This window comes from Xenia sp. Carnegie-2017, unplaced genomic scaffold (genome assembly GCF_021976095.1).
Source record: "Xenia sp. Carnegie-2017 unplaced genomic scaffold, XeniaSp_v1 HiC_scaffold_2, whole genome shotgun sequence".
Lineage (NCBI taxonomy): Eukaryota > Metazoa > Cnidaria > Anthozoa > Malacalcyonacea > Xeniidae > Xenia > Xenia sp. Carnegie-2017.
Genome location: NW_025813482.1, coordinates 4,919,584 through 4,932,195, shown reverse-complemented (window position 1 = coordinate 4,932,195; position 12,612 = coordinate 4,919,584). Strand labels below are relative to the sequence as shown.

Here is a 12,612-nt window from a genome sequence, read left to right as displayed (position 1 = left end):
TTACAAAGTTTATATCATTTGATAACTGATTCCGCGTGATTAAGTCCATTCATGAAAATTGCAGGTTCTACATTTATATAAACTTTCTAATGAGTCAAGAAATGTTTTAAAAGCAATAGATGATTTCCACATTGAAAGTGCTATTTTGCAGTTTCCTAATATCAATGTTATTCTCATTTCATAACATTATGGACGATTAGGGATATCCAAAAGCTTGAAAGACGATATGCAGTCCATTAACCATTTGACAGGAGCGGTTTTTATAAATGGAGAGTAAACAACTTTGGGAGAATCAGTTGATAATGAATCAAACAAAATAAACTCGGTGCAACAAGACAACGACGAATTTTTTTGAGCATGATATGGTACTTCCGGTTTGCGTGAGCCTGCCATATCATCATCTTTGATCTTGGGTTCCCTGTGTAGCACTTTTCCTCCGCCCAAGTTAATAAGTTTAATGAGATCGTTCTTTTTGAGTGTGGGAGGATTGAAGGTTCCTCGGAGGTAAAAAGAACAACCGTCCAAAAGACGAGGCATCTATAAAATGGCAAAGGAGTTGTTGGAAACACCTCATATGAAAATTTATGGTTGCATGAAGAACCTGTTGCAACATATTTAATCTTGCTTTCTTTGCTGCATCAATTGTTGATGCTGAAGAGCCCTTGACTTCGTATACAGTTTCATCAAGCCATTGTTGTTGTGGAAGACTCAGCATTACCCCTGTGTAAATAAACAAGTAAACAAACAACTACATCCAACCACTAAAATATCCAATCGTATTGCAACTAGAACCTTACACTCAAAATTTACAATCCATTTTCCAGTTAATAATCCATACATGTATTTCATCGTTCTCGGACAATAACCATTCTCATCCGCTGAGATGACTATATGGGTTACTACAAAATAGTAAAAAAAATCAAACAGTAAAAAAAACATAACGTGCTGCAAAATTTCAATTAAAATTTTTTAAAGTTCAATTAGTTTATTCCTCCGCTTAGTGTTTAAATACAGTAAAATCTTATAATATCGACCTGTAAGGAATTCAACATGGGGTGTTAAGAATGGTTCACTTCTACCTACCTGATTCATCGAAATTTTCAACGAGAATTCCTCCTAGCTGATTGACACAGTACTTCAACATTGCCTGTTGGACAATAAAAGTACACAGATCTATTGTACCAGTAGCTAAGCTAGAAAAGATTTGTTAACTAAGTATAGCACTATGATCTTGTCTGTACCTGTTGTTCTCTTTTCAACCCAGAACCTAAAATAACTTTAGAGTCTCTTGAGCAGCTTGGCAGATTCTGCAAATGGTAAAACAAGGAATGGATGTTAACGAACATGTACAGCATAAAATAATTAGCAAACGGGGTAGACACATGAATAAAGTCTTCGCACATTCACAAGTCTTAAACTTTCTTCATCGTCATCATGAACATGAGCTGTTGAAGTCAGGGCGCTTTTCATTTCTTTGGTCGTTGCATAGTCAATCGGTAATAATCCCTGTCTATTTCTAAGAAACGAAATAATGGGGGATTATTGAAAAATTTAATCTTAACACCACAAACATATTTTTTCAAAAAAAACCTTAACGTGAGAACAGCTCCTCTATCTACCAGAAGTTTGACGACTTTCAATCTACCATTAGCAACAGCATCGTGAAGTGGAGTAACGTTATCATGACCAGGAGTATTAATCATGGCGCCATTGTCCAAAAACAACTTGGCAACTTCCAAATGTCCATGGTTGCACGCTTCGTGCTGAAAAAATTTATAAATGCATTTCAGACTTGTTTTTGCGTTTTTTTGCTTAACGTATGTGTAGGTACATTGAGGTTCTCTAGCAATCCTACCAATGGTGTCCATCCAGCATGATCTTTGACATTGAGATCAGCACCTTCATTAATTAGTGTGCCAGCGAGGGACAGATCTCCCTACAAACAATTATATCGTTAGTCATTTCCTTAGATAACATTAGTGCATGAAATGCAACATTTTTCAGTTGCTCTGTGCATGATAAACAAGAATCAAACAAGTTTTGTTCAATTTCCTTGTAAAATATTTCTCGTAAAGTGTGTATATGATGTTCCTACGTAGCAATCTAAACATGCACGTTAGAAAACATTCAACCTTGATTGCAGCTAGATGCAAAGGTGTTTCTCCTTTCTTGTTTCTCCCTTTGTTAAATGATGCACTTTTGCTTTGTGAGGATGATTTTGTTAAGCAATCACGAAGCGATGTCCTTCTGGTAGAAGTGACGGTTGCTAAAAATATACGTAGTATAAGTTCAATATTTCATCGCCAATATTTTCTTTTTATGTAGGAAGAGTTTCAAACACTTAACACATTTGTAACTTAAAGTTTGCATGAAGATACATGCAGTGTTACAGTGGAATGTAAAATTAACACACATGTTGCTTAAAGAATACAACACATAAATGCAATGTTACAGGGGAATGTAAAATAGATACACATGTTGCTTAAAGAATACAACACGTAAATGAAATGTTACAGGGGAATGTAAAATTAACACACATGTTGCTTAAAGAATACAACACGTAAATGTAATGTTACAGGGGAATGTAAAAATATGTAGCTTACCAACATCATAAGGGAGATTATAGTTTTCATAAACCGTACAATGTTTCTGTAAAGCATTTTTCTCTCGTCGAACATTTGTCATCTCCGTGTTTGAGGATTGATTTTCTTTTTTGTTAAAAGGTGAACCGTCAAGCGATCCACTTGACGTTGTATCATCTTTTCTATCATTTTCTTGTTTCTTTGTGTTCATACACCGTCTGTACTTCGAATGCATATGTTTACTTTCAGTAGGACGAGAATCTTGTTTTTTACGAGGTAAGTTTTCAGACAAAATGTTACTTTGTGCGTCATTGGTCAAGTAATCATTTCCTCTTTTACGGGTGATTTTTCTGAAAGAGATGATGCCTTCGCTTTCCAATTTCTCCTTTGACTTTTCTTGTCGAGGATGTTTGAGTTACATTCATTCACCAGCATACTTTCATTGGATTGTTTTTGACTATCGTCGCTAACATTATTTTCAAACTCTACAAAACTGAAGTGAAAAGGATCATCTTTTCGCGTGAAATCAAACGACTTAGGTTTCGTCATTTTGTTGTTAACAACATCTAACTTATTTTGAGACATTTTGGGAATGATGCGATCAGATTTAAATGATCGCAATTTCTTTTCTTCTTAATTCTTCCAATTGTGCCATCAGATTGTCCACTTTGGTTAGTTCGTGTTTCCTCTTCATTTCCGCATTTCATTTTTTTTATACGAGTAAAACTGTCTTTTCGGTTATGTGGTTCGGTTATTCGCTCACAATCACTGATTATTGTTAAGTCTTGGTTATCATTTCCAAAATTATGTCTTTTAATTAATAAGTTCTCTTCATTTGTGTCAGATTCTGAGGTCAATACTTCATTTTCACTCAACGTGCGTTGTTCTTTTCGAGTTTTTATTTTCCTCGTTGACCTATCACGTCTACAACGTCTCTCTGCAGGTTCATTTTTCATATCCTCGCTATATTTTTGAATTAATCTATTCTCAATTTTAAGTTTACGTTGTGCGTTTGAAAGGGAAGGAGCGTTGCGTCGTTGGTATTTCCTTCTTTTGAGTTTATTTTGTTTCATTTTCCTAATTTCATCATTTTCTTTTACAGTTGTGTTGGGATCATCATTTCTTTTAAGTTTACTTCGTTTTAGTTTCCTAATTTCATCATCTTCTTTTTCACTTGTGTTAAGATCTTCATTTCTTTCGACTTCGTCTTGTTTTAGTTTCCTAATTTCATCATCTTCTTCTTCACATGTGTGAAGATCTTGATTGCAAGGATACAAATATTTTGTATCAACAACACAGCTGTTTACCTCTAATGATTTTCCCTTTGAATTTTCTGGATTAAAGTCAGAGGAACTGCGTTGGGAGGATGGATGTTCAAAGTTTTTAGGTTCTTCAGACAGTTTTGTATGTGCATTTTGTGTTGACTTATTGCTAGAACAACGAGTTCCACCCTCAAAAGTTGACTTATTTTCTTTTGCTCTGTTGAAGTAGGTCTTGTCGGTATTTGACTCCATTTCGCTACATTTGTCACCTGGTTTAGATTTATGCAAACTTGAACTAGCCAGGTTTTCAATGTGCACATATTTTTCATCATCTGAATGTTCTGTTTCTTTTGAAGCTTCATTAATTTTATAACTTTCTTCATGGTTCCGCTTTAGATTGCACTGTTCATTCTGAGATTGTAGAAAAACTAAACATTGTGTATCATTGCCTAAATCTTGCATTTCTTCATCATTTGATGAAGAATTTTGTTCACAAAAGTTGCTCAGTTTGTTACTTGAGATGTCATTATTACTGTTGTGATCAAAGTGAACATCTAAATTTACAGGTCCATCAGTTTTTTGACAGGCTTTGGAATCTTCCAGTGTCTTATCTTCATAGTCTGAAAGTTATTTTATCATTAAAATATGTTTCCACTAATTTATATTTTGACACTAGTTTAGATTAAAAGAACCAACCTTTTGCCTTCTCACCAATAACAGATTGCAATTTGATTGTCATACTGACAGTTGTTGACAAAGCATTATTTGATTTTAAGTCTTTAGCCCAATAAAATAACCCACATTCAGGACATTTTGATTCATCGTGGAAATTTTCAATACATTTTCTAACAAAAATATTGTTTTAATATTATGTAATTATTAAGCATGTTGCTAGACAAGATAGCAGTTCGTGATTTTGACAGTTTTTGTGTAGGTTGAACAAATATTGTACCATGCAACAAAATTGTACCTGCAGAAATTATGATCACAATTTCTCAAGGTGCAAGGGTCTTTCAAGAAGTCGTTACTACAAAAAATTAGTCAAATGTTTTCAAAATATTAAATTTCATATTGTAAAATAAAATAACATATTTTATAATTTCGTGAGAGCACAATGGTTATAAGACATTTAAAATAGACGACAAATTTCTTTATAGCAAACATGTTTTGGCATGCTTTATGCCATCTTCAGTGCGAAGTGAATCAATATAGGAAGTTTACATGATAATATGTTATAGTCTGCTGTTTAATTGTTTACATATAACAATTTAAAAATCATTTACCATATTCCACAGGTCAGTAGGTTTTGTAACTCGATCAAAACAGAGCGAGTTTTCGTCCAATTCATTATCTTTAGACATATAAACGAAAACGATCACGATGCAATCCTGTTTCGTATTTACTTTGAAATTGATAACGTGTTTTGATTTTCCCGCCATTTTCGGAAATTAGTTTATCCATGAGAACCATGAATGTACCAAATGTACTTGTTCACTGACATGATTTCATTGATCATAAAATTTAAATTCTGGAAAAGTTTCGTTACCTAAGATTGAATATGTTAAAGCTGTGAAATGCGAAAGTTGTTAAATAATTTTAAGGGGAAAACACGGCATAATTTGGTAACGTTTTTCAAATTGAGATCAACAATGGATCCCCTCCAATTTGGAATCCTGTGGAGATTATTCAAATGCTCTATTAATCCCCGATTAATCCCAGCGTGTCAACCAAATTCTCATCTTCATCCAAAAAAAAAATTGTCTTTAGACAGTAAGTACTTTTAAATTTTTCAGGGTTATGACATGATCACTTACTATTCCATGATAGTGAACAGAAAACAAAGAAATATATTTCAATGGCACTGATGGGTATGTGGTTGAAATTTGCACGATCAAGAGCGAGTTTCCTTACTTCCACATCGACTTCATCATCCATTTTGTGTTTGTGTAAATATGTTCCTGGAAAAACTTTCTCCACCTACCAGAGATCAAATGGATTTTCGAGGAAAAAACAAGTATTTATTCTCTTAGCTGCAGGTAATAACTTTGTTGCGATATTTTATTAGACGAGACTCTTGTTTGAAATAAACTAAAAATTTGTCATCTTTTGTTAGTTGACCAGTGATCTGTAAATCTCCACCAGTTTGTTCATTGTCTGCTGTTTAGTTTGTCTTGTTAAAATATTTTACTTATGATGATTTTTCATCTGCAATAACCTTTATAAGCAAATAACTTGATTGTATTTCATTGAGAATGTTGTTTACTTAACATTTTGACACCATGAAAATGTCAAATCAACTTGTTACTGTTTTTAGTCATTGGCTCAACTGACTATTACCATTAATGCTCAATCTGAAAACAGTGGCATTCCTAAGGGTGGCATGTTCTCCCCCTAAAAATTTGTTGTCCCCCCCCTAAGTGCCTCCCTATTTGAATTTTTGGAAATGAGTTTGAAGATGAAGCATTTGAAACTTAGAAAGTAACACATGGCATTAACAGAGGAACATTCTATTAGCTGTGCAAGCTATTTTGCATTGCACTGGCAGCCGGGTGCTAATTTTTTTATTGCTTCAAAGAGCAAAAAAACAATATTTCTTGAGAAAGTCAAGTGTGAAAGAAAGAAAGAAAAAGTGGTATAATTTTACTTGTCATGAGCCACTTTACAGCATGTCTCCAAACTTGGATTAGATTGTGGACAAACTAAATTCACAGAGCCTTGCAGCTCACTCCTCACCAAGTTGCACTCAAGATATGAAAGCAAAAAATTGAGAATGTGTTAAGGATTTATTTGAATAAAAAAAATATTAATCAAGATCGATATGTAATTGCATTAAAAAGCAAGGTGAACCAATGCATGAGTATGCTGAGCAAGTGTAGATAATTTCAATGATGAATTGCAAATAAGCGAGCTAAATACTCCCAAATCAATACTAGATTTGTTGCCATGACCATGAACTAAGCCTGTTGGTGAAGACGACTGTGTATGCTCAGAAACTTTCTTCAATAATTTGTGACTAAACAATATCTCAATACAGTCAGCTGTCTCAGTTCAGACTTAATTGAGACAGCTGACTGTATTGAATATAAAATAAAGCATATAAAACTGACATATTACACTTCTAATTGTCATGTTTTGATAATTTGAATCTAAGTTTACTAGATGGCTTTTTTCGGATTATGAAATGAAATTGTCACCTTGTCAAGGATTATTGACTGAATTGAGATATGTCATTTGTGTTAATTTTTATAAATCAAGGCATTGGTGGTGGTTTTCTCTACAGTTGGAGTAAGAAACTTGAAAATACATATCTTGACCACGAAATGAAAGAATTGGATGAACTCATTCACTTTGCTCAAGTATGCCTGAGTTAGTTTTTTATATTAGAAGTTGTAACTTATAAATTTCACTTTTAAGAGAGTTTGGTTGAACTTAGAACACTAACAAAAACTGTAAAAATCGTTGTTGATCTTTTAGGAAAAGGTCTTATCCAACAAATAAACTTTTTTATGTCTTTGTAACATTACAAATCATGGATAAATGAATGCCCATGTGCAGTGTTGCCTAGTCAGTTTTCAACATAAGTATCACAACATAACTTTCGTTAATCCAATACTGTATTTCCCTAGAATAATTGCAAAATAGAATTTCAAAATTTTTCAGCTTTGTTTGTGATTAATTCATAGGTCTTCTAGCTGAGTAGATTATTGCGATTTCCAATTAACGTTTTATTCTATACGACAAAATAACAATAGAAAAAATTTAAAATACACGAAGATGATCCTTCATTGAAGTAATTTCGATTATTCAAAAGGCAAAGATTGGTCTGAACTATGGTAAATTCAACTTTGCTTTTTAAAGTTTATGGTCTTTTTATTTAAAAAAAGCCTATAAAAATTCCAAAGAGTTATTTTTTGAATGGCCAACTGCTTCAAAAATGGTAAAAAATGTCAAAGTTGGCCACAACGTTTAGTCGTGTCGTGTTTTCAATGTATCCATTATAGGAATCTCAGAGCAATAAAAGTCGGACAGAATATTCCATTCAACTTTATATGAAAGCATTGCAAAGAGTAAAGACACTTATTGAATCAGAAGTTAAATCTCAACGCAGAATGAATATTTTGACGACCAAGTTCGTTTACATTATTGATCAGGTTAAAGCTATTACTTAACATCTTGATGCTGTACTTGTATTTATCAATGTTTTTTTTTCTCATAGTTAGCGAATCTTTTCAATAAAACGGGAAAGTTAGATGAAGCTGAAGACTATTACAAGCAAACAGTTCAAGCCTTGATCCATCACGGCACAGCTAAGGTTCATTGATCTGTGCACTATGTTAGCATTTGTTCAAAATCTAACAGTTTCAATTTTCAAATACATTTCCACCATGCAGTATTGAATAAATTGGGTTTTTTTAGGATGACGATGCCATTGTTGAAATTTCTTTGAAACTAGCTAGCATATATGCTCAACAGAGAAGGTAAATACAGCTCACGACCTTATACGTATCAACTACCTCCGCAGTTTCTTACATGTTTTGATGTTTTTGTTAAATTTTGTTAAGTTTAAATTTGAAGATTTCGTTTTCCAACTAATTGTTTGAGCTTTACCAGTTTGAATTTAAGCTATAAACATCTGTGGCGTAGCCAGCCAGTTTGGTTGTGCTATGGAAATTTCAGATCATTAGCATTAATTTGGTTTGTTTTTAGAAATCTATTGTTTTTACACTAAGTGAAACACCGAAATATTGACATAGCACGTTCAAACACTCGGCCTGGCTATGCCACTAGCTGGTTAACGTATTTCATTCAATAATATTATAACATGGACAACTTTTTTCCTTCATAATATCATAAAAAGATTGGCATCTCTGATGCTGCTGCATTAAAGAAAGCTGTATGTATTTTGGACAAGGTAATCGTAGGCTTATTTAATAGTGGTTTAACTTTTTTGCAAATAAATATTTTTTTAGACGTGAACTTGCAGAAAACGGTTTTAATTGGTGCATTGATACTTTGCGACAGAAAAAGCACCGTTCACAAAACTTCGATATAAACAGGTACTGTGCACAGATGCTTGTATTGGAAATGCAGAAAATATGACGGCTGAGAAATTATATAAATATGCGTTTGTTCATTCATGTTTATAAAAGTGCTGCACTTCTTGGCATCTGTCTGGAAAGTTACGGCAAATATCAAATGGTTGAAGGTGATCCTACTCGGGCTGTTTTGGTTTTCACTGAAGCACTAGACCTATCAAGGACAGTGTTTGGACCAAATAATGAACAGGTTTTAAAAAGTTAGAGTACTGTAAATTTTTATTAAAAAATACTGAAAATTGATTCTCTTTCAAAATACTTCAGAAACTTTTCAAAGCCATATTATATCCTGCATTTGTACGACTATTGTGATTTTATATGAAATTTAAGTAGAAAAAACTTGCACACAGCGATTAAAACGTCGGGTGTTCCCTTCTAACCATGCAGGCTGCTTATATTTCATTGTTATGTACAAAAACGTCTTATTCGTTTGACTTTATTTAGGTTGCTCTTTCCCTAAATAATCTGGCTGTTGCTCATAACGAAACAGGAAGTGTAGAATACGCAAAGGAATTACTTAACGAAGCTATAGATCTTGCTATTAAAGTGAACTATGTCGATCTATGGTCATTGCACTACAATTTGGCTAATGTTTTATCACAGAATGGTAAGCTAGAAATTTCAATTTTTTTCAATTTCAGTTTCATGCTTTTTGTGTGGAAATAAATGAAATCGTCCACAGTCCACCAACAATAAATTTACTTCCAAGACATTAAGGCCTTGAATTAAAACTGCTTCTGAAGGATTTCATGAACGTATATTGCACTTACAGGAGAATTGGATTATGCTAAAACTGAGTTCAAGAAAGCAGTAGAGTTTTGTCAAGATGAAGATACTAAAAAAAGAATAGAAGCTGAATTGAAAGACGTAGCCTAATTTGAGAAAAAATGGGATTTCAAAAATTAACATTTTTATCAAAAATATGGTGAAATTAATTATTGTATAAAGACTCTTCTATTCAATCTTTTCAACTCTTCTCTTCTTCACAATATTTTCGAAGTCTTTAGTGGGTCTAAACTCCATAACGTATTTAATGATGATTATACTAGGCCAAACGATGTAAAATGTGCTTGCAAACACGAATATTATCCAGAAATTCACGACATCTTTTGACGAAGTAAAAGACGGTGGCCAGTTTTCCTGGAAATTCAACAGAAATTACTGTTTATGTTAGCCAGATATGTAAACGTACAGAGGATTGAAATCGTTTTAATGATATCCATTCTCTCATTCAGCTTTCTAAAATTTTAGTTCATTATTTTTTCTAAATTTATACTATTAATTTGAGCAAACATTCCCTCATTAGCTCAGGTTAAAGTGGAAAACCATTACATGTGAAAAGAGCATACTCAATCCTTAAAGAGGGGGAGGTTTCCCCCAATTTGATTGTTGCCCTTGAGCAACAGTAGCCACTATAGAGGGTTAGTTTGGCAGAATTGCTAATTTTGTAAAAGATGAAAAATATATCGACGCAAATTTGACCGAACTAAGAAGAGAAAATTCATGCTCTGGATTGATGCATTAACCCTTTACTGATCATTGTTGCACAAGAGCAAACATCACAAAATAAAATGAAACTCAATTGACAAAAACGTCTTACATCCGACCTTAACACGATAAAAAGTACACTACGTACAGTACTACAGTACAAGAAAAAGTTCTACTCTGACACTGGAAAAGAGCACATCAGTACAAGACTGATACAATTAGTAAAAAATCTTGTAAACTATTTCATTTTTAAGAATCTATAGTCATGAGTCCTCTGTGATTACGATCTGCGTGGCAGTCGGAAAAATTTATAATACATCCAACTCAACCATTTTATACCAAAATTTCTCATATGCAAGTACTTTATAATATAGCGGCAATTTTCTATCAGTCAACTTGCTTACCATAACAATGTGCTTGCAGCCATCCATAACCTCAGCGATAACAAAAACGCTTGTACCATACACAAACGATGAACACACGATGATTCCAACAAATGGTCTGTACCAGCGATTTTTTACTATCGAATGGTACCTATAAAATGTAAAGGCAATAAAACGAAGGAAAAGATTCAGCGTATTGTACACTTGATTGAAAGAACGAAAAGCTAACTGGTCGTATTTATCAGTTCGCTTGAAAGACATATGAAGCAAAAATTGTGCTGTTTAGATTACGTATATTTTCATTGAACTACTGTAAGTCTCAAAATGACAGTGTACTTTTCAAAAACAGTTCCTATCACTTTTCATCTTAAGTTATTGAAGTTTTTGTATTGTCCGCTTTACACAACCTTCATTTATACCATTGGCTCTTCAAAATGAAGGAGTTCTGCTCTGTTGAGGAAACATATCACCAAATACACTTGATTATTCAAATTCTTGTTGTACAATGTAACGTCACAAGTTTTGTTGTAAAGCGGACGCCGGACTTTACAAAATCTTCAATATTCTGAGAGTGAAAAGTGATTTGAATAAACTGTTTTAGAATGTGAACGGTAGTTTTGAAAGTTATGTCCAATGAAAATATAATCTAAACTGCACAATTTTCATTTCATATACTGTTTAAAGCTGAGTCAAATGTGGAATAAAGTTGATGCGAGATGCAACATTCGTTTATATTTGACTGTGACATCTTACAATTCTGCCTCCCATCAACTCTAACTAGCCCTGGTAAGCAATACCAAAATCCTATCACGTGTAGTAAAATATCAGCAAGTATTGTTATGCTTCGTAAATTAGGACTCTCGTCCGCTTTCTTAAACTATAATAAACTATAATCAGATCACATAAACTCGCGTTCGTCCAAAGTCATCAGAGTCATCGTCATTTGATCTTGTTATAATGCAGAATAATACTGCCCCAGCTGCTGACTGCCATATAATATGTAAAGTACATAGCAATTGATTCTTCCTAAAACTAAATTACACAATGGCCAAAACAAATTTTGTGCAATTAATAGTATGTGTCGTAAAATTTTTACATGAGCTTGAGTGGATTCATCAAACTGATATGATATTGTCAATACTGTCTAGCTCTCAATGAAACATAATGTGAAAAATGACAATAAATCAGACAAGGAAAAATTCGATTAAAGATCAACAAAGTGTATGTTGATTGTTGTTTAAACATACCATATTACACATCCAGGACCTTGAAATAATAGTTCCAACCAAACCATGGCCATTGCGTTGGGTTCATAATCTCTATATCTTGTATCAAAGTCATCAAATTTTTTCACCATCGATTGTGGACCTCGACGTGTTAGGCACACAACCCTGTAAGTGAAAGTTACCACTAATTTTGGGAGTGCACAATTCTACTGTCCAGTGAAATTTTCTCCAAATTTTGATCAAGTGACTGTAAACATGAGCAAAAATAATTCAAAGTGCAAGTAAGCCTGATGTTATTTTCATTTCTGGAAAATAGTACCTCAAATTGACATTAAGCATGCCATTTCCATTCCCTTTTACACATAAATACATACCCTTCAATCCAAATATGGATGACACAGCCATCAATTAATGCCCATGTAGCAATGAGTTTCTCAGAACCTTTAGGGAACCCACTCCATAATATGCAAATCAACACTAGGCCGAATGGTATGAGCGCAACGAAAATGTCTAGGTCCAACATTTGTGTGGCGATCATTTTAGCTAATTTACACAAATATAACATGAAGTAGTAA

The 12,612-nt window shown here is 33.4% G+C and overlaps 3 protein-coding genes across 3 annotated transcripts; 1 reads left to right on the top strand and 2 right to left on the bottom strand.

Annotated features, from left to right (window-relative positions):
• Positions 1 to 186: 186 nt before the first annotated feature.
• On the bottom strand, positions 187 to 5,231 carry LOC124440512 (ankyrin repeat domain-containing protein 31-like). Its single transcript, XM_046990905.1, has 14 exons — positions 5,128 to 5,231; positions 4,815 to 4,871; positions 4,541 to 4,689; positions 3,154 to 4,464; positions 2,604 to 2,999; positions 2,133 to 2,266; positions 1,856 to 1,936; positions 1,591 to 1,763; positions 1,402 to 1,516; positions 1,242 to 1,307; positions 1,084 to 1,147; positions 798 to 899; positions 602 to 720; positions 187 to 537 (listed from the first exon to the last, which is right to left on the bottom strand). The coding sequence occupies exons 1-14, from the start codon at positions 5,190 to 5,192 to the stop codon at positions 187 to 189; spliced, it is 3,183 nt and encodes a 1,060-aa protein (XP_046846861.1). The 5' UTR covers positions 5,193 to 5,231.
• A 93-nt stretch (positions 5,232 to 5,324) lies between these two features.
• LOC124440374 (tetratricopeptide repeat protein 19, mitochondrial-like) lies at positions 5,325 to 10,036 on the top strand. The gene is made up of 9 exons (XM_046990761.1): positions 5,325 to 5,880; positions 7,100 to 7,200; positions 7,846 to 7,995; positions 8,061 to 8,156; positions 8,261 to 8,322; positions 8,815 to 8,901; positions 8,995 to 9,130; positions 9,385 to 9,547; positions 9,713 to 10,036. Exons 1-9 carry the CDS (start codon positions 5,700 to 5,702, stop codon positions 9,814 to 9,816), a joined length of 1,080 nt encoding a protein of 359 aa, XP_046846717.1. The 5' UTR covers positions 5,325 to 5,699; the 3' UTR covers positions 9,817 to 10,036.
• Positions 9,814 to 12,599, bottom strand: LOC124440375. The gene is made up of 4 exons (XM_046990762.1): positions 12,412 to 12,599; positions 12,059 to 12,202; positions 10,833 to 10,962; positions 9,814 to 10,080 (listed from the first exon to the last, which is right to left on the bottom strand). The coding sequence occupies exons 1-4, from the start codon at positions 12,573 to 12,575 to the stop codon at positions 9,895 to 9,897; spliced, it is 624 nt and encodes a 207-aa protein (XP_046846718.1). The 5' UTR covers positions 12,576 to 12,599; the 3' UTR covers positions 9,814 to 9,894.
• Positions 12,600 to 12,612: the final 13 nt, after the last annotated feature.